Source organism: Artemia sp. Qi Xiang Cuo, chromosome 12 (genome assembly GCF_049724085.1).
Source record: "Artemia sp. Qi Xiang Cuo chromosome 12, ASM4972408v1, whole genome shotgun sequence".
In the NCBI taxonomy this organism is placed as follows: Eukaryota; Metazoa; Arthropoda; class Branchiopoda; order Anostraca; family Artemiidae; genus Artemia; species Artemia sp. Qi Xiang Cuo.
Genome location: NC_142805.1, coordinates 51,482,659 through 51,503,995, shown reverse-complemented (window position 1 = coordinate 51,503,995; position 21,337 = coordinate 51,482,659). Strand labels below are relative to the sequence as shown.

General features: G+C 36.1%; 1 protein-coding gene across 2 annotated transcripts in view; it reads left to right on the top strand.

Moving 5' to 3' along the window:
* The window catches only part of LOC148946255 (transport and Golgi organization protein 6 homolog), a 75,163-nt gene that overhangs the window by 30,514 nt on the left and 23,312 nt on the right, over positions 1-21,337 (top strand). For both annotated transcript variants that reach the window (XM_089097884.1, XM_089097885.1), the window contains 4 exons: positions 1,775-2,002; positions 13,749-14,630; positions 16,577-17,134; positions 18,789-18,972. In XM_089097884.1, coding sequence (XP_088954010.1) covers positions 1,775-2,002; positions 13,749-14,630; positions 16,577-17,134; positions 18,789-18,972 — 1,852 coding nt within the window. The remainder of the gene's footprint in view (positions 1-1,774; positions 2,003-13,748; positions 14,631-16,576; positions 17,135-18,788; positions 18,973-21,337) is intronic.

The window sequence follows — 21,337 nt, the reverse complement described above, 5'->3', positions numbered from 1 at the left end:
TTTGCCTATTTGTCGATGTTTATAACTATTATTTGAAAAAAACTAGGATTTCTAACTAGTTAACGAGGTTGAGTTACAAGTTCGAACCTTAAAACGTACAGGGATTGGGGGGCACAGTCGGGAGATTGCTGCCCCCCAAACACCCCGCTTTCGCAGCCTTTAAATAAAAAAAATTCTTTAAACTGATAGTAAGGAGTAACATTAAATCTTAAACCGAACAGAAATTATTACGTATATGAAAGGGGCTGTGCCCTCCTCAACGCCTCGCTCTTTACGCTAAAGTTTGACTTTCTCACAACTCTTTTTTTTAAACAATAAAAACTTTAGCGTAAAGAGCGAGGTGTTGAGGAGGGCACAGCCCCTTTCATATACGGAATAATTTCTGTTCGTTTTAAGTTTTAATGTCGCTCCTTACTTTCAGTTTAAAGAATTTTTTTTTTATTTAAAGGCTGCGAAAGCGGGAGGTTTGGGGGACGGCATCCCCTCAACTGTGACTCCTAATCCCTGTACGTTTTAAGGTTCGACTTGGTAACTAAGCCAATTTAAATCTTTAGAAAACTTATTTTTTTTAAATTAATTTCTGCCCTTTTTTTTACAGTTTATTACTTTTTTTTGCTTGAGTATCTGTTTGCTGTTCGTGTCTGGATTTAAAGTTGGGGGGCTGCCGCCCCCCAAACCCCCCGCTCTTGAACATTCTTGTGTTAAGGCTTTTAATTCCTGAATACTCAAATCACGTCGTACAGGGTGCCTCCTAATCCCTGTACGTTTTAATGTTCGAACTTGTGACTCAGCCTCTTTAACAGCCCCACAACTGTGCCTCCTAATCCCTGTACGTTTTAAGGGTCGACCTTGTAACTCAGCCTCTTTAACTCTTTAGAAAACGTAATTTTTTTCAAATAATTTAAAAAAGAAACTGAGTTTCTTTTTAAAGTTTAAATTCAGTATATAAAAAATTTGCTCTGACAGTGAATTGAACCCGGGTTTTCCGCCTGACAGTCTGGAGTATCAACCGATGGACTACTACAACTGTAATTGTTTTTTAGTAAATGGAAGCTATTTTCGACGCAAGCAAATTCCCACGAAACTTGATATTTGGTTTTTGGAAAACAGGGAAGGAGTGATCAGATTGAGCTGAAATTTTGAGGATAAGCTCCCATGCCCCAGGAAAGCTTATCTTCTAAATTTCAGCCTGATCAAACAACGTTAAAGGGGGTTGTGGTGGGAAAAATTAACATTGGCTATTATGGGAAAACGAGGTTTTTCGTAAATGTAAATTCGGGGGATAATTTTTTCGGTCTGAAAATATCAAAAGGCCCTAACAGGTCGAATTCTGCTTCGAATGAGTCCTCATTCACCCGGATCAGTTGCCAACTGTGGCCTGTAGGCGTGGCTAAGAAAAAAAAAGTCATGATGAATTTTAAGTGGCTATATTTGGTTTTTTTGAAAACAGGGAAGGAGTGATCGGATTGAGCTGAAATTTCGAGGATAAGCTCCCGGGCCCTAGGAAAGCTTAACCTCTAAATGTCAGCCCAATCGGACAACGTTAAAGGGGGGTTGTGGTGGGAGGGTTGAAACTTCCGGCCCAGTTTACCCCATGAAGATAAAGTCGGAGGAGGATGAAATTTTGCAAGTTTCTTAGTTTGAGCTTGGGCTACAAAATGCAATTACCGCCGTCTCTCTGCGACCTCTAGGACCTGAAATCGCTTAACATTGTGGTGGGTCGCCTCTTTATAGAGGCACAAGTGTGCCTCCTTGAAACTGATTTATCTTTCAGGTTGGACCTTTAGTAATTGCTCCCGTCTGGCTCCGTGCTGCCTGTGCTGAAAAGCTGACCTCATGCTTGATGCAGTACAATGGAGTTATTTCCGTTGCAGAAGCTACTGTTGGTGATTATTTGGAGGGTTCTGTTGATTCCAATCGAATTAATGCTGTTTCTCGACTTATCGCTACACCCCCTGAAGGTGTCAGAATTCAATCATACTACCATATTATATCTCCTCAGGTATGAGATCTTTGCTGTTTATCAAGTTACTTGCCGTCTTGCAAATCGATATATAAAGATTTTAAACGTGGAAACAATGTATCTGCGGGAAAAGGTTGGGAAATCATGGGTATTCGTCTAAAATAAGTTGGAAAGAGCTCGTCCTAAAAGTGACGCGGGAAACTTTGGCTTATAGTTTCCCTCTCCCCAAAGATTAGACCTTGAACAAATAGTAACAAAAGTGATTTTTATATCATTTGATAGGGCAAAGTGAGATTGTTAACATATCTAAAATAGTTGTCACTGTTTCGAGGCGAAATGAGTAAAATTTGCTCTTAAAGTACGGAAGAAGGGGCAAAAGCTATAAAGTGAATTTCTGATAATGCATAGAAAGGGGTGGCTTCTATAGGGTTTTGAGGTTGAAAACGAAAATGAAGGCAAAATGGGTCTATCACCTTTACTCAAGGATATTGTTTCAAATTCCCCCTTAGAGTTTGTGGTGAGAGAGGTGAAGTCCGAAAATCAGGGAAATATCTTATTTTAGTGAGCAAAGGGTCCTTTCTAGGGATTTTTGATCGTTTATAACAAAAGAGGAAAAGAAAAAGCATTATACCTGCAAAATACCCACGATTGCAACATTGCGGATTATAAATTACATGCCTCTTCTCTAGAATTGACTACCTTTGCTGAAACCCTAAATTGACACAAGTATTTTTTAAGATTGAACAGACGGACTAAGGCCTAGAAAACAACTCAATTGAATAACCTGCTCAAGAGAAACAAGTCCAAGGCTTCAATAAATATAAAGTATGACTCATTTAATAATGTATCAAAATTGATTAATATAAAAATTGGAGAATAAAGGATACGATAGCGAGCTGAGTTTAGGTCTTGATCACTCTTTTGTCCATAGATGGACGATAAAGCACGTTCTCCAGCACTTACTACCTCCTCCTTTGTGCTCACCTTCAGGAAAGCTTGAGAACTTTTTCAGAACCCCTCTTTCCTTAAATATGCTTCTACACTTCCCTTTTCTAACACCATGTATATAGGAAGTGGTATTGTAGCCAGGTAGCGCATGGCAAAAAAGTATGGAATTGTAGAGTTTTATTCCCAAGCTAGTTTCATCATGTATATGTCCCACGTAACACATATACCGCCTTGTTTCGCTTCTGGAGAATAATTTAGGTAGAGGTAGCATCATAGTAGGTACGAGGCGTGTTTTTTAATTAAGGTCCGTTTGACCATCAGTACACAACGAAAGATTATTTCCAAAAAGTAAATTTTTTTTTAGCAAGTACATACTTTACTCTGGTCTTTGGCATAGTCACCAAGTTTTTTGTAATACTTATCATGCCTCTCAACTAATCTTAAAGTATCGACTTCATAATAACTTGATGTCAGCTCCGATGGCTAAAAGTTCATTGCTGTTTTACGGCGTCGCCGTCTTTTTAACGGTTGCCATTGAGGTGGTAACCATTTGAACTGGAGACAAAACTTGGGTTTCGCATATCACGCCCCAATCGAAGCAACAGAACATGGAATGGAAACACACACACTCCCCTGAAAATTTGATGGTCGAACATCCTCTCTCCCAGCGCAAAATCATTGCATTGGTATTTGGGAATAGGCATGGCGTTTCTATGGTCGACTTCATGAAACAGAGGAACCACTATCAATTCAGAAGCATAATGCCTAGCCCTCAAAAAGCTCCGCAGAGCGATAAAAAAAAAAAAAAAAAAAGAAAAAAAAAAAAAAATTCACAGATGTGAATTCCTGGTTAGCAGAACAGGCGGCAATTTTTTGTACAGAGGTTACTTTAAAATTACTTGAGAGGTCTGATGAGTATTACAACAAACTTGCCAACTATGCTTACAAATAGAGTAAAGCACGTACTCTTAGAGAATAGATTTGCTTTTTTAAATAATCATTCGTTGTGTACTTATGATCCAACGGGTCTTGACTAAAAACACGCCTCGTATATAGGTATAGTATCATATAGGTATTGGTAGTATCATCAACAACGAGCACAGTAGGCGGAATATTAGACTTCTTGACAACAGTTTAACAATCTTAACATCTGCGAGGCCTTCTGCGAGAATAACTTCGACCCCCCTCTCTTATAAGCTTCTATCAAGCTTGCAGATTAACTTTCGTCTTATTTATTTTTAAATAGAAATTAGTCCTTGGAGATTTGAAGGTATGTATCTGCAGTAAACAACACCTCTCTTCCGTTGAATTTCAAAAGTCTGCTTTGTGTCTGCGTCTGCTTTGGCCATGTGTTTTAGGTCCTCCGCCGCATCCGTCAAAAAGTACTGTAGGGTGTGGGTATTGCGTTTCAATATACGCCAAGTAATGATCGGTCAAACATCATTGGGAAGATGCTTCCAATCTTTCACCGAAGTCTGTGACAAAGAGCTCAACAAGCCAGAAGGTGAAGGTGGGGCTCTATTAGTTCTTTCTTATTTGAGCACAGGTTATCGGCGTCTACTAGCTCTAAATAAAGCTTTCACAAGATCGGGCTTGTTCGGTCTCCTCATGAGCCCATGGCTGTCGAAGGGTGACGAAGGAACAGCAGATAATTCTGGTTTGAAGCAGTCTCTTTCTGGTATGATTGAACGTTTTGCAACAACCAACGACCTTAGTAAGATTAGGCTATTATCTATGTGTGTTATGTCGGGTTAGCCAGCTCTCCTAGCTGTCATGAGGGTTAATTGTAATGTTTTTTTCTTAAAACGTAATCCTTTACTGACTCATTGACCGTACTATCATGAATCGCTGTTCCCACTTTTAAAGCGTCTTCCGTGTTTGATTGTGAAGGAGCCATTATTTCAATCACTATATTTCTCAGTTGTTCACAATCTTCGAATAAATTTGACTTTCAAGGATTTCCATGATAAGCAATGTGTCTTTGTGGCTCCTTTTGCCTTGAGGGACCCATGTCCTTGTGCTGTTTACTAGTCCTGTGTTTCTTCTTTGTAAGCTCCTGCATGAGTTAGCTTGCTTCGGTGCAAGCAGGACGTGATATAATCCAAAGATTTTGCCAAATTTCTGTCATTCGGTTTCAACCATATGGCCTCCGGATGTCTCAAGACCCTTCTGAGCGCTATCCCATGCCTTTCGGAGTGCTTTATCGTATGAAGGTCATTGCCTCAAGAAGAACTGTAAATTTTCGGGTGACAAACGGATAGCTTGTCCGTTTTTTAAAGGTAAATTCTCATAGTCTTTACATACTAATTATGACATGCTGCTGTGAGATAATAAAGCAAGCTTTTACTACGCTTAGATGTTCTTCCCGTAGACCAAGTTTCTCTTCCCTTGGGAACCGCTGAATTATGCCAAACATATCGAGTCACTGCATCCAAAGCTGATTGTTCTGTTTCCATCGACTGAAAGTTCTTCCTTCTGCTTTTCAAATGCAGCTCCAAGATCTTTTAGTACTTGATCTTTACATATATCTTGCAAGCTTAACCTATTATTGATGGCTCCTTCATGCAAAGCCTCCAAGTGATCTATTGTTATAAATTCCGTAACCTGTAATGGGCAGATCTGGAGTGCCCATTCTAAGCTGTCTGGTATATACTTGTGCGGCTCTTCTTCAGAGGACATGTCTTTAAGGATTATGTAGATTGATGACGCTTATTGCGCCAGAGCTATCTACGCTTTTGAGGCATATAAGAAAGACGGCAGATTTCATTTAAAAAAGTCAAACGTCAGAAGTAGAAATAATTCTTTTTTTGGCAAAAACTCCAATTTCGTTGAGAATAGTGTAAAATGATTAATAAAGAATAAACAATTATATTGAGGAAAGATAATTTCCTCCAGCTATAAAAGATCCAGCTCTTCTAACATTACCGAAAAGAAATAAGAAGAGTAATGGGCAAGGAATCATCGTGCAAATAAAATATCGTCATAGGAGCAAAAAATGGAGAAAAGTGAAAATATAACGCAGTTTTATAAAAGGAATACAATAGAAGATCCTTAGATAGTATTTGAAGGAGAAAATTCAATTATTACCAAAAAGAATTAATGACCGTTCTTCAATTATGCTTAAAAATCTAAAAAAAAAAATCTGTGAAAAGATTTTTTGGCTAAAAACCGATTTTTCGTGTAAAAACTGGAATACGCTCATTGATTTCACTGGCAAAGCAAGCAACTCCTTTAAAACAAGAACTTGAGCTAATTACCTTTTTTGAAAAACTAGATAGCGCTTAACACAAAAGTTATGGAGAAGTAGCTACCACAATAGACCCACTTTTTTCTAGCACCCATATTATATTTTCAATAGAATCAGGCAAATAAAGCGAAATATTCGTACGCTTACGGCAAATCGTTGCCATGGTCTAAGCTTAGAATCAAGAATATTCAAGATTTTGCCCAAGGTTTGATCAACAGAATTATAGTGGATATGGCTCTTTTTTAGATGGCATTGTGTGAAATTAGTCAGGAGGCTAGTATATGGAAATCATTTGTATTAACTGGTGTAATTCCTGAGGTGAAGGACTAAGTACTGAGTTCAATTTATACCGATAGAAAATCAGGCCGGTGGCAAGGTTCAAGGTTTTATTATTAATACTATATTTACACAACATATTAAATTCCCGACAGAGAGAAAACTCGACAGAGTCGGGAAAAAAAACACTTAACACATAAATTTAAATTAATTGTGCGTCTACTGATATTCAACTTATATAGATTTAAACCGAAATATGCAATTTTCTATTTCAGAATACCCTTAAAAATAATAAAATACAAAACAATATGTAACTCACCTTTCCAGACTCCTCAACCCACCAGAAAAAAGTCAAATAAAATATTCCAAAAAAATTTATTAACTCTATTCTCATCAACAGGAGAAGAGGGGTCAACTCCTTCCCAAACACGCCATACAAAATGAGGCGTACAGATGTATGTACAAACACATACCCATATATTTACCAATATACACATACATATATGTACGCATACACATATTAACAAATTACATCCTCATTAAGCATTTGTTAGTTTTACTTTTTAGTGTGGATAGTGGAAGAGATAGATTACAATTTTTACCAAACTTTTTCCATGCTGTAACTAAACTATTTCTTAGTGAAAACGTGATCTCTCAGATTTAATTAGTGGCTGACGGACCATCCACCGCCTCCTGGACTGCCGACATGAATCCACCCCATCCAATACCTGTAACAGCTCAGATTCATAAAAGTACACAGCCAATACCTTCTTACGAAACTGAAAAACAGATAGAACTGACTGAAATTTTAAAAATTAGTTAATTGGAAGAATATTCAATATAACATACATGTTCAGATTGTTTTATTTGTTTGGTGACGAAACAGGAGATGGAACATATTCTTTCAGTACTTGTATTCTGTTGTCTCTGGAGTGGCAGTATATGGCTACTAGATATATTGGAATAAACGAGTGGGCAATAATTATCATAAGAATATACTAAGCTAAAATAGACGGACCTCAATGCATTATAAGGTAAACTAAACTTCAGGTGACGCATCATTCCAACATTTGTGCTTAGTTTCAACTGAAGATGGCTAATAGGGTGCTTGTATGACAGGCTTTCGTCAATGATAATTTCTAAGTAACGTACAAAGCTAGCACGCTTAATACGCACGTTGTTTGAAGCCTCAACTGACTGGAGTCCAGGACAAGAAGTTGAAGTCCGAGAGTAAATAATAAGTTTCATCTTCTTGGAATTTGCTGTCAGACGATTAGACTTAAACCACAACATAATTCTATCAATTAACTGACGTAAATTTTGCCGAAGTATCAGATCATTGGGTCCAGAGACACTACACCCCGTATCATCAGCATACAACACAATAAGTCCGAGATCCTTTGACGACTCACCCAAGTCATTGATATAAACCAAGAAAAGCAGGGGGCCAAGTACAGATTCTTAAGGGACCCCAACGTTGTTCGACTGCTGCACTGTTCTTGATGTGGAGTCACCGTCGGCAACGAATTATGTCCAGTCATATAAGTACGACATAATTAAAGAGCAGGCTGGCCCTCTTATCCCATAATGATGCAGTTTATGTTACAAAATACGATGGGAAATTGTGTCGAATGCTTTTTTTATGTTAAAAAACACAGTTGCTGGAATGTCACCTTTATCTAAAACGTCATGAATAAACTGAGTAACAACTAAAACGCATGTTGGGCAGAATGGTTTCTCCTGAAACCAAATTGTGACGAGAAAGAAATTAATTTTCCCTAGAAACGAAACCAGACGATTATATAAACAACGTTCAATAAGTTTAGAAAAGCCGATAAAATCGAAATTGGACGATAATTATTTGGATCTTTTGAATCACCTCCCTTATGTAACGCAACTATTCTAGCAGCTTTAAAGCAATCAGGGAATTTGTCGTACTTAAAACAAAGGTTAATAGTAAGAGCAAAGCACTCCGCAGGAGTGCTTAGGATAATCGTCTTCAGTAAATTTGTACTAGATCCATCCGGCCCTTCTGACTTTGCGTTTTTCAAAAGCCTGGAAATTACCAATAATTATGAAGCCAATACACGAGAAAGAAATATTGATAGGTCATTCGATGGAGGTAAATACTTCTTGAAATCAGTATCTACAGCTGACTGCAATACAGTGTTGGCGCTGAAGTCATTTTACTCATAGTAGCAAAGTGGTGGTTAAGTGGTGTAATCGCTTCTTTTTTCACTTTCACAGTTGTCCCATCTTTTGCTGAAATTTCTTCGGGGATTTCATTTTGTTTCGTCCGATTTAGACAATCATTAATTAATTTCCATGTCTTTCTCGGTGACCCTTCCGCCTCCAGGAATGTTTCGTTGTAATAACTCTGCTTTGATGCCCGAATTAATTTTGTTAATTCATTTTTATAATTCTTAAAATTTTGCTCATTTTCTTCGGTCGAATTTGAAAAAGTATTTCCGATACAACTTATTCTTTACAATTGTAGACTTAAGTATCCTTAATGCAATCCTAGGTTTTGGAGGGTGTTTACGTCTTCTGTTTGTAATGAGATGGTAAGGACACGCTTGGTCAAACACATTTTTGAAGATTTCTATAAACCTCATTGCAGCCTCATCCGGGTCTTCAGACTCATAACAGGGTAAAAAATCGGCGTCCCTTAGCATCTCCTTTAGTTTAGCGGTATCCATAACTCTTACTTTTCGCTGTTGCCTGGTAGTAGATGGCGTAATAACCGATAATTAGATCACACACCACCATAAAATGATCGTCTACGACGACCTTACATGTTCGAACTTGAATGTTCGTAAAAATATTGTCAATAAGAGACTGGGAAGTTTCGGTAGCTTTAGTCGGTATACGACATGCAGGGAAACATCAGACGGCTAAAAACGTAGACATAATTTCCGATGCTACGTCTTAAGTGTGTAAATTACTCGTACTACGGCTACGTAGTAAATATATATCAACATTAAAATCACCCATAATGATAGACTTACGGTATTTACGGGACAATATATCAAGACATTCCTGTAAAATTTCAGTACGCCTTTTCGAGCTTCCACGGGGAGGACGATATCACATACAACAAACTATTTGCTCATCGTTAATCTCAATTTCTATCGCTAATATTTCAAACAGAATCTCCACGTTCAAATGCTCCACATCACTAATAATATGTAACAGGTATTGAGGACTTGACAAAAAGTCCATGTCCTCCTTGCTTATTATTCTGGTGGGTCTTACACACGAACTTATAACCGGGAAGATTAACTAACGTTTCAGTTATAGAATTTAAGACTGATCTTTAGAATTTAAAGCACATGCTAATTTATTCAAAAGTATTGTTTTCATGTCTCTTTCACCTTTTTTGCGACTCCGATAACTCCATAAAAGTGATTTCTTCCAACAAGTTTCCCCATTTATATATTTTTTCACCCTTCTTTCATGCAGTTTGAGAGCAGCCTTTACATGTTTGGTAACAAAATCTGTTACCTGTTACCAATCCCTGTACTCACAGAAAATACTTTTTTCTTATTATTCTTATTATTATTATTATTATTACGATTTCTATTTTTGTTTTTGCTATTACATAGCATAGGTGTTCGTTTTTGTAGGTTCCAAGTCCTTTCTTCCCCTTATTCGTCATCAATAAACAAGTAAACCATAGAAAGAGCACCATACTTGCTAAAATAGGCTATGTCGTTGTTTTTTTTTGGAGATAACCCCTCACACGTAAATACTAAAGATGAATTTCTAAAAAGATCCCCGTTATACTGATGATGACTTATTTTACTTTTACTTCTTTTATCTACTACTTCAATAACCCCATAGAAGACATCTTTTTCTATGTGTTTTCGCATATTGAATTTATGGCTTTTAACCCCCTCCTCCGCAGTGTAAGGGTGAATTTGGCTCATTTCGCAAAATCGATATCGGTTTTGGATGTGCTAATAAGCGCTTTTTTGTCTGTATTGAATAGTATAAAAAAAAATTTGCAAGTTGGTGAAGGTCTACCCCATTTTTCTCCTGTTTCTATTATACCATATGACAGAACTCTGAATAGACATCAATGATCCAAAAACTAGCCTATGCTCGAGTAATTTTTTCTAAGTATGAACTGAATGGTCCAAATTGACTGGTGTCGAGTATTCTGTTTTGTTTAATGTAAAGCTAGCACACCGAAAAAAAGAATGTTTATAGCCAGCGATAAAGAAAAACAATGCCTGATGTTTCAGCCCCCCGCTTCTGGGGACTCTTTTCATCTTTGACAAAGAGAACAGTAAGAAGATTAAATGAAACTTCAACCAACGTGTATTGACATTTTTTATATACCAGCGCTGTGATTTATTCATTGCTATCGCAATTGCCATTAGCTCAGATTAATTCTGAAACGTACTAGGCTGACGCGTACTATATTAAATATTTGCTTACACTCCCGTGATATTTAGGTAGGGTTACTCAGATGAAAGGTTGAGTGTTGGCTACACATCGTCATGGCAAAAACCAAAGGGTATATCTCTCAGTTTTATGATTTTATATGAGAGCCATAATGACGTGGGTAAGCTTGTGCTAGCTTGTGTTAAGCTTTAAGTGCTAACTAGTGTTTAAGCTTCATGGCAAAAACCAAAGGGTATGTCTCTCAGTTTCGTGATGTTATATGAGAGCCATAATGATGTGTGCAAGCTTGTGTTAGCTTGTGTTAATGTTTAAGTGCTAAGTAGTGTTTAAGCTTCATGTCAAAAGTCAAGGGTTGTTCCCCTCATTTTTGTGTTTTAAATGAAGTGAAATGAGCTGAGAATTAAAATGAAGTCTTTAAGCATTTAACAGAAACAGCTGATTGTTCAGGGAATGGTTTTTTTTTTCTCAAAATTTTGTAGCTGCATAATTTTATATTGCTTTAACCTCAGAATAATTCAGCTTCACATTGGTATATAGTGTTTTGAATTATAATTGATGTTGAACAAGAGAGTGAGGCCGGAAGATTTTTCCCCTCTGTCCTTGTTAGTCCCCATACGCCCCATAAAGTAAGGATGCCTCAGTAAGCATGAACTGGAAGATAAGGAGTTGCTAGAGCATCATTTACCATCCTTTTTAGTGTCGTGACTCCCTCGCTGACAGTCGAAAAAGAATGTCAGTCCCCTCACGATCCTCATATAATGTATAGTATTTCAAGGTTAATTATCTATTTTATTACTTCCCCCTCCTAATCGATAAAGCTGGAGTTAGTCACTTCAAGACTCACAAATAGTGAATACTAATTCAAGTCTAATTATCTGTTTTATCTTTGAATCCCCTCCCTCCAATTTATAAAAAATAGTGTTAGTCACAAAAAACCTCTTGTAATAAAATATAATTTGAGCTTAATTATCTATTTTTTACTTGTATGCTCTGTTTCTTTTTGCTGTAATTAGTAGTTGCACCATTTCTGAAATAAAGCTTGCTATGGTTAATTACTATTATACTTTAGTAAATAGTTTCGGAATTTTGATTTTTCAAGTTTGTTTTGGTCATAATGAATCCAGCACTTTAATGAAACTAAAACAGCAAGAAGTAAATCTACAGATTTTCTTATAATTAGAAAGAGTACGTATTTTGCTATAAAGTTGCTGGAGTGCTAAGCTGTCTGAGACCGAAATACTGGGATCCTATCCTTAGATTTTGCTTTGTTCAGCTTCCAAGAAATTTCCTGAGAATTTTTGTAATTTTTCTCCAAACAACTTAAACCATTTTTATAGTTTCGTCGAAGTCAAATACCGGTTAACTGGCATTTATAAATAGATAGATAGATATTTATTGCTAAAAAAGCCTCATCGGGCCATGGCAAAAGCGAAAAAAAAAACTTTTACGGACTTACCTTTGTCCCTACCGATTTCCGTAGCGTAATAATAACACAGCATAACAGAACACACGTAATAAGACACATAATGCCTTAATAACACACGATACTCTTACAGAAAATAACAAAAATGATAACAAAAATATTAACAACTCAAAACTTCACTAACCTAAAACTATTCATAATTTGTCAAAATAAAAAAATTTCTATGCGCCATACCCATTCTAATAAATTTACCCACCCTTTTAAAATCGTAAAAACCACTACTTTTTGAAATTTCCTCCAATCTCTTGCTATCTCTTAGTAAAACCTTTCTAGTAAAAGGCTAATTAATAAAAATTAAGTTGGCAAACTTTTTTTTGCCATTCTAAGGAATGTCTAAGCCAATTAAACCGCAATTTCGTGAAACATTTACAGAATGGGATCGAACTATTCTGTTCATCAGAGAATAGCATTTGACAACCCTTCGCGAAGATTAATTTCTAAAATCACTCTTGAAAAAAATACCAGACAATTTTCAGGGATGGTGCCCAGCTGTTCGTGGGTTGTAAAGTAGTCCTTTATCTGAAGAAATTTTTTGACAGTTGAGTCACAGATTTTATTGATTACTATTGACAATTGAAGATTATTTAAAAAAAAACTTATGATTACCATTAGAAATTAGCCTCTATTGAAAATAACTTCAAATCAAAAATCTAATGAAATTATTTACTGTAAACAAGGTACAGTCTCATAGGCATGGACCAAATTCGGTATCTTTTAGTCAATCAATTAATTTTAAAGTAAAAAAAAATGCTATAATAATTAAAATTCAGTCACCACAAGAGAAATTCGTCAACGAGCACAAAATTTACGACTACATTTGTCAAAACGCACAAGTTACAGTTTAAAGCACGAGCAAAACTCGGCTGAAATTTCCAAGAATAAAACTGTGAACTTTCGCAGCCGCTTCTCTGGGAGCTAGGGATCTAAGAGGGACAAAGGGAGGCTGGATGAAGTTCTGCAGATACGATGGAGCAGTACGCTGAGCCAAATTACAGGCACAGTTTCTCACGACGAACAAAAAAGGGATCAAATGCTTTTAGATAAAAAGAGTGAGGCAACAGGGTTCCTCCTTATATGATTTGTAGAGATCTCTTCTGAACCCGTTCAATTTTGTCACTTTTTTCAGAGCGAAATGCCAAACAGGACATGCATAATCTAATAGTGGGTGGATGAACATGCATAAAATTAATTTTAGGTTATCCTCTGGAACCCGGAATTTCTTTAGCGTTTTTAGCAACTCGTTAGCATTGTTTTCCTTTTTTACAATCAGTCTTGAATTTTGATGCCAGTTTAGATCCATATCAATCAAGCATGCCAAGCTAGATACGCCATCTAATTCCTGTTTTTCAATTTCTTCTGTTTCTTTTTTTAACGAACATCATTTAATAGTATTTGTTTTTACGGTGTGTTATTTCTTTCAGGTCGTCTCTTTACTGAAAACCTCGAATCCGCAGACAAGGCCGGCTTTTTTGCAGCTAGGTTTTCGTATTATTCAATTTATGATGGAAAAAAATAGTGAACTAGCTTATGCATTTCTTTTAAAGCCGATATTTATGCCTCTTCTAAAATGTTTAGAAAACACAGAGAGTGGAAAATGTGAAATCCCGGATGAATTTCAGCTTTCACAGTGCCTTGCAGAGGTGAAAAAGGTTTTTGTGGACAGTGCTCAGCCAGGGGAAGCAGTCCAAGTTTATCTCAAGTCAATCTTGATAGTTCTGTTTAAAATCTATTCATGTGTTTTTTATGGTGCCTCATATTTGCGGTCAATAGTCGAAGCAATATTGCTTCGTTCACTCCAGAATAATTCAGCTGCTGAAAATATTGAGGTTTTCGAACTACTTGCGTTCAACCGATTAGAAAATAAGATGTTCCCTCTTAAAAAAGGACTGACTTTTAAATCTGGTGAAGAGGGAGGTATTGTAGCCACTTTTGATGAAAATGAAGAAAATTGGCTTGTTAGTGATGATGAAAAGGCTATTATGATTGTTGATCTCATGACAAAACAGGGTGATAGTGAAACACTGAGTCAGTTCTTCTTACATCTACTGAAGAGGCTGGGATCAATAATTGACCCGTTGGAGGAAGATTCGGATTCGGAAGGGGATGACTTTGAATCAAAGCTGCTTAGAATTGAGAAACAATTGGATGACAAAATGCTTAAACTGAAAGAGTCGCTGATGGTTGTTCGACTCATAAGCCTTCTGTCTGAATCAGATGGAATTCAAGATGTGATCATGAAAGATCAATTGAAAGTCATTGAATTTACGAAAATGACCCTGCAAAGAGTCGTTATCCAGATAGAGGTAACTTTTTTTTCTATTGAATAATTTCTATCTTATCTATTAATATTATTTGTAAAGATATTAAAACAGGATTAAATTAATAAAAGATATTTAATACGGATCCCAGCGTCAGAAGAGACATCTGAAAAGACCGTCAGAAAAAAAGAGTCAAAACTTACTTTTTTTTTTAATTAGCAGGCTTTCTCACTTGCTTCCCTCTTTTCTGATAGCAAATGAATTAAGGGGGACGATGAACTAAATGTATTAACATTAAACTTGAATCGATCACCGAAAATCTTTGATGCCAGAAAAATCAATACCCATAGATCCTGGCAATCTATTAATATGTTCTAGTCCTGTGTTATCGTTGTACAGTCGACTGTCCAAATACATAAGTTTGGTTATACATTTTTATTTATTCTAATTTTAAATTAAATTGAATTTTGAAAAAAAAAAATTTCTTTATCAAATTCTTTCTAACAAAACTACTAGCTCAGGATTTTGGTAGTTTATAGCTTAAATTTGGCCTATAAAGTAGCTCTGTGGATAAAAATTGATTTATAGATAGGCACAATCTTAAAATTTTTTAAATTGATAAACTAAAATATTTGGCTGTACCACGTTTTAGCTAATTATATACTAAATAGCTTAGTTTGTTATTTTAAATCTTGAGTTCAAAAAGTTTGGAAGCAGGAATGTCTCTTTTTCTGATGACGGCCTTATAAAAATAATTCCCAGTTTCTGTTCACCTTTTGTACTGCTCCGGATTTTAGTTACTCCTAACGGGGAGTTGTTCCTCTTTAATTACTCCTTACGTCAACATTGTCATTGAAAATATTATATTTCTTGGATTCAGGTTTGATTTTATTCAGGTTCATTTTTGACGCCCATGAGAATCTAGACTGTTGACATGCCAGAAACAAATGTAAGGTACCGTTGTTGGTCATAAAAATCCAACTATATCTCAGTGACCTAAAAAAAAAAACAAAATAAGAATAGATTTTTTAGCTTATATAAGAAATATCTTATTAGTATTTGGGCGAGTTATGCCTTCATCAAACTTATGACGAATAAACAGAAAAGAAGAAATCTAGAGTAAAGATCAGCGAGACCTGGTGAATAATAGTGAACCAAAACGAAAATATTTTGGATCAAAATTCGCAGCTCATCCTTTTTTGAAATATCTGCTATTTGTTTTTCGAAGCTCATCCTTTTTTGAAATATCCGCTATTTGTTTTGCTATCATTGGGCTTGTCCTATTTACAGTTATTTTGAGATCGTAGACTTCTCTCAGATTCTCTTGTTTGCCCTGTTAGCAGAAGGAGATATATGTCTAGTTTCTTTGTGTATGATTTGATAGTAAGCATTTTTTTTCCTTTTTTTGCATTTTCATTTATTTTTGAGCGCTAAGCCTTGAGCACAGACGGTCTGTGGTGGCTGATGCGTTTCTTTTTGAATAGGTAAATTTGTAGTCCGTAGTTTGTTTGTAGCAACTTCGTAGTCCTTAATTCGTTGTCCGTAGTCTAAAAATATGTATCTCTACACTAAAAGTGGTAAGAAAAGGTAAAAACCTCAGATATCCTATTATCCAGGTATCAAATAAAACGAAATATCATTTTTGTATATATCCGCACACAAAAAGTAACAAATAAGGTTTTCTTTTTATCTCTGAATAAACGCCGAAAAATCTGTGTTTTTCCTTAGAAAAAATACTCTGTTTATTGCATAGGTGGCAAGACCTCGCCATCAACAGAAACTATAATACTAGATGGGACGGCTGAAAAGCGGTAGGTTATCCTAGCCTCTCCTAGGCAGTTATCCCTCGGCAGATACTAGGTATACCAAGGCTGAATATTCTTGTTATTCTGGGGACCAAAATTCGTCCACGTACAATGGTTGTGGAAAAGTACATTGCAATAAAATTTTCATGGTATTCAACAACATTCAACCATTTTTCTTTCTTCTAGGAATCAGCACAGCGTCAGCTAATAGATAAGGAATCCGTCTGTCTAGCTATAGGAGTTTTAGCGTCTTTAACCTCAAGTGCTTCGAAGGTCAAGAACTCACTGTGGGATCAGCTTCAAACAGTGATACCAGACCTTGATAATCTTACGAACAGGCATCCAGACCTAGAAGTTCGAGAATGTGCAGAAGATTTAAAAATTGTTATAGCTTCACGTGGAATTTATACTAACGAAATGGCTAAAAGAATGAGGAAGGAGAAGACAAAATCAGAGAGGGAAAAGAAATTAGTTGAAGAACTGAGTAATAAGGAGGCTGTGTTTGAAGATATGAAAAAAGTGGTAATTGATCCTGCAATGAAGTTGAAAGAAGAAGTAATGAACTTGTATCCCAACAAAAAGGGCGATGAACCAACCAAAGAGGGATTTAAAGAAGCATTGGAGCATCTGAATGACCCAATGATACCTGTTAAAGGACATGGCTTGATACTCCTCTCAAAACTTGTACAGAACAAAGATACGCCTACTATAGAGGATAAAGAAAAAGTGTTAAATATTTTCAAGGTAAGGGAACTGTTAATTTATGCAAACCCCTCTCTTGATCGGCTTCATAGACCTATGATGCATACAGAAGTGTATGTATGTAAGTATGACCTTAACATGGGTGAGACCGAAAGGTTTGCATTGGGGTGGGGGACTAGTCCGTCGTACTCAACTCGTGGGGACCCCCTCCCTCTTCTCTCTCTTTCCTTGTTTGCAAGTATTGTGTAAGATGAAACAAGAGAAGGTTATTGAATGAACTCGTAAAATTTTAGGCTAAAATTTCGACAAAGATGCGCGAAAACAAAATTACAGCGCTAAGTCGAAAAGTCCGTTTTTGTGCTTTTTTTGTCAAATGATTTAAACTCTAAAAAAAACTGCAATTTCTAATTGTAACCAATCATTAACATAAGTAGTTTTTGTTGTTTTGTAGTAATGGAAGGGCGCTTCCAAAGGCAAACATTTCTAGGGAAGAATTGTTATCAAAATAATAATTAATATGGGTTTTTGACTCCCCTCCCCCCCCCCCGCCCCCCTTGAAACACCGATGGGGTCTAGCCTTTCCAAAACATTTTCCAATGTTAATTTTTTTTATCTTTGGTTTTTTTTTCTTCCCACCATGGAATACTTGTCCAGTGTGGCTATTTCGCTAACAAATATTTTTTGAATTGTATTATGATAATCATTATTATTCAAATTGAACTATTATAGTTTTCATTTTTAAGCTGGAATGATGGTTTGTTTTTCGGTACCAATCACTCGGATTTTGCACATTTAACCCGGTTTAAAAGAATTTCCACCGGGGGGGGGGGGGAGTGTAATCCTAGAAACCCTTAGAACATCATCAGTGAGCAGATACAGTAGCCTAGTAGTAATAACTCGTCCCAGTTCATTTGGCCAAAGTAGCGTCTTAAGGGAAATGATAAAGCTAGTATATGATTGAGCCCTTAGTCAGATTGAGATATTATAGCAACAACCACGCTCTTCAGCCTAAAATTCCTTTTTCGCCTTTTAATTTACCCCCCCCCCCCCCATATTTTGATAAATTCGCTCGAGTGTCCTTCGATCTTAGTCATAAAGGTATTTAGGATAATTTTGCTTTATCCTACATTCAAATTTAGGATAATGTGGCTTAGGGGAACATTCAAATTTATTGCAAAGAATGTGAATAATAGTTAGTTGTGAATGAAGTATTTTCGTTCTTTTTACCTCAGCGTGCAAATTGAGGAGGAAGTGTTTCAAACAACTTCTGTAGTTTAATTGTATTACCATTAGGAATATCATCAGCATTTATAGTAAAATTTCACCAAGTTTATTTCCAGGGCTATTCCTCTTTTTGAATCTTCGAAAAATGTTCTGTTCTAAAAACAGTAGCAACTGCAGTAGTAGCAAAAAAAACTAAACATTTTTGTAATCCCTATAAGTTACAACAATAATAACTATCATCGATTACTAGTACCCTCTGAATTTTGAAATTAGCCCAACAAATTCGAAAATGCAGATCGTTTATCATTAGCTTTTTTTCCAGTATTATGTAATACATACTTTTTTATTATTAAAAGAGTGTTTTTTTTTTAATATGTGGCTGAGTTTTACTAACGTTGAATGGTGATATCGTGAGTTGTTACAATGTTACATTCATGACTAGTAATATAACGATATATTGCTTTGATTGTAGGAACACTTATCACACGAGGATTCATATATATATCTAGCTGCAATTCGTGGGTTAGTAGTATTGGGCGACCAGTGTCCTGATGATGTTATATCAACCATCTCACAAGAAGCTAGTAACTCGAAAAGACCAGAAGACGTCAGGGCAAAATTTGCTGAGGCTCTGGTTGGAGTACTGCGATCATTAGGTAATTCGAGAATTTCAGTAAAACAGCCTTTTCCTCTGTTTATGCTTAATTACCCTGTCCCCCTTCCAGTTTTTGATTTGAGGGGTTGCTACTGCTTGTTTATGGACTCCGCACACACGACAAAAACACTAAATTAAAGCTGCAAAAGGTTTTTTTATTTTGAAAATTTAAGATCTTAGCAGTAGTGTTAAAACAGCTTCAAATTTTACATATAATAGTGCGGAAGGTTGCAGGTTTTGGAAACGGGCTTACGCCTATTTGGATTGATATGTCCTTACAAAGTTAAGTAGGTATATTGCATACATATACTAGATTATAAGGTATGTACTTAGTGGGCTACAAGAATCAGAAAAAAACACTAAAAACTTGGCCGAAAACATCAACGATTATAATTGAAAAAATTTATGTTCTAATTGTTCAACATTTAGTGTCTTATGTGTATTCTGCTGCTGTCAACTCTGCTGACTTCCTTGAATTAAGCTTTTTTTCAATTGTATGTGTAATTTTTCTTAGGGATATCTTTATTTATATGAGGGAGACCCAAGCTGCCAATCACTACAAGCGAAGCAAACAAATCGCGTGATGATCATCGATCTGCGAGGGCCGTAGACCCAAGCTATGGATGGGAAGGAGGTGCACAAAAAGGGAAAATATTTTCCGATATAACTATAAAAAATATCACGTCTATATTCTTCTGCACTACCCAATTTGAAGTCTAGAGAATGCGGAAAAGAAGAGGCGGTTTGTGCCCAACAGGGCAGTCTTTAGCGAAACGGATATAAATTTATGGCCATAATTAAAGCAAGTTGATGGACTAATTGCACTTTACTGAAAAAAAAATAAATGTTTTTACTTTTATAACTTTAATAAATCAAATAATTTTAACATTTTGATTACTAAATACCAGTATATGTATATTAAACTGACAATGCACATTCATTTGTATTTTTTTAAGTAAAGTGCAAATTTTGTTTTGGCCTTGGGAAGGCACAGGGGTTTTGAGCCCAACTTATGTTAATTTCTGCTCGTTTTGAGTTTGACTCGCTTATTTATTGTAATTTCTGTTCGTTTTGGGTTTCATTTATTTATCGATGCTGATTTGTGGTAGTTTCAAGCTTGGTAGATTATTTGATTTTATTTTTGCTCATTTTTTACTAAATGGAGTTGTTTACTTTTTTTTGAAAACCTTTTTTGTGGAAAAAGTTTTTTTTTTTAATTAATTTCTGTTCGTATTATATTTACAAAGTATTTTCAGGAAAGAAAATAACAGTTTAAATCCTTTTGTTTTTTACGACTTTCTAGTTTGGCCTGCTATTTGTATGCTGGAGAAAAATTTTCAGCAATTTTTAACAACATATACTCTTTTAAAAATCCGGACACAAATAGTTCTGTTTAATTTAGTTTCATACCTCCTCTAGTTGACATGAAATGAAAAACTTGATACCATTCGCAAAAAAATCTTTTTACTTTCTTTGATAGCTTGGATACACTTACACTATTTTGATTTGTTTAAGTTTCAAGAGCAAAACTAGCCCTGAAAGTCTGAACATAATACCCTCAATTGTTCTTAAGATACTCCCGAGATGCCTTATTGGGAAAAAGCATTATCACAGTGCATCTTGATTTAATCTTAAGGCAACATTTAGTTTTTAAAAATAATGGGTAAATGGGAGGGTGGAAGTGAAGGGGGATTAGTTGCCTCCAATCACTTTCGACTATTAAAAAGGGCACCAGCCCTTTCTATTTTTAATCGAATGAGCCCCTTTCAAAGTTCCCGCGACAACTCCTTCGATATGAAGTGCCCTGGTCTAAACAACAACAACAAAAAATATCACTAATCACTTTCGACTATTAAAAAGGGCACTAGCCCTTTGAATTTCCAATCGAATGAGCCCCTTTTGAAGTTTCTTCGACAACGCCTTCAATAAAAACCTTATATGCCCCCAGGGCATTACTCATAATCCTTGCCCTGAGGGTTGTGGGGGAGTGTCCTCCTCAAAAATATATTTTCTGTCTGGAAATCAGCGACGCTGAACAAAATAGCTATCTCTAAAATTTTGATTGGAATGTGTTTGAAGGAATGATGGGCGTGGGGGGGGGGGGGGGGGGGGTGGCTAGTTGTCCTCCAATCACTTTCGACTATTAAAAAGGGCTCTAGCCCTTTGAATTTCCAATCGAATGAGCCTGTTTTGAAGTTTCTACGACAACGCCTTCTATAAAAACCTTATTTGCCCCCAGGGCATAACTGAAAACCCATGCCCTGGGGTTTGTAGGGGAGTGTCCTCCTCAAATACATATTTTCTATCTGGATCTCAAATACGCTGAACAAAATGGCTTTCTTAAAATTTTGATTGGATGTGTTTGG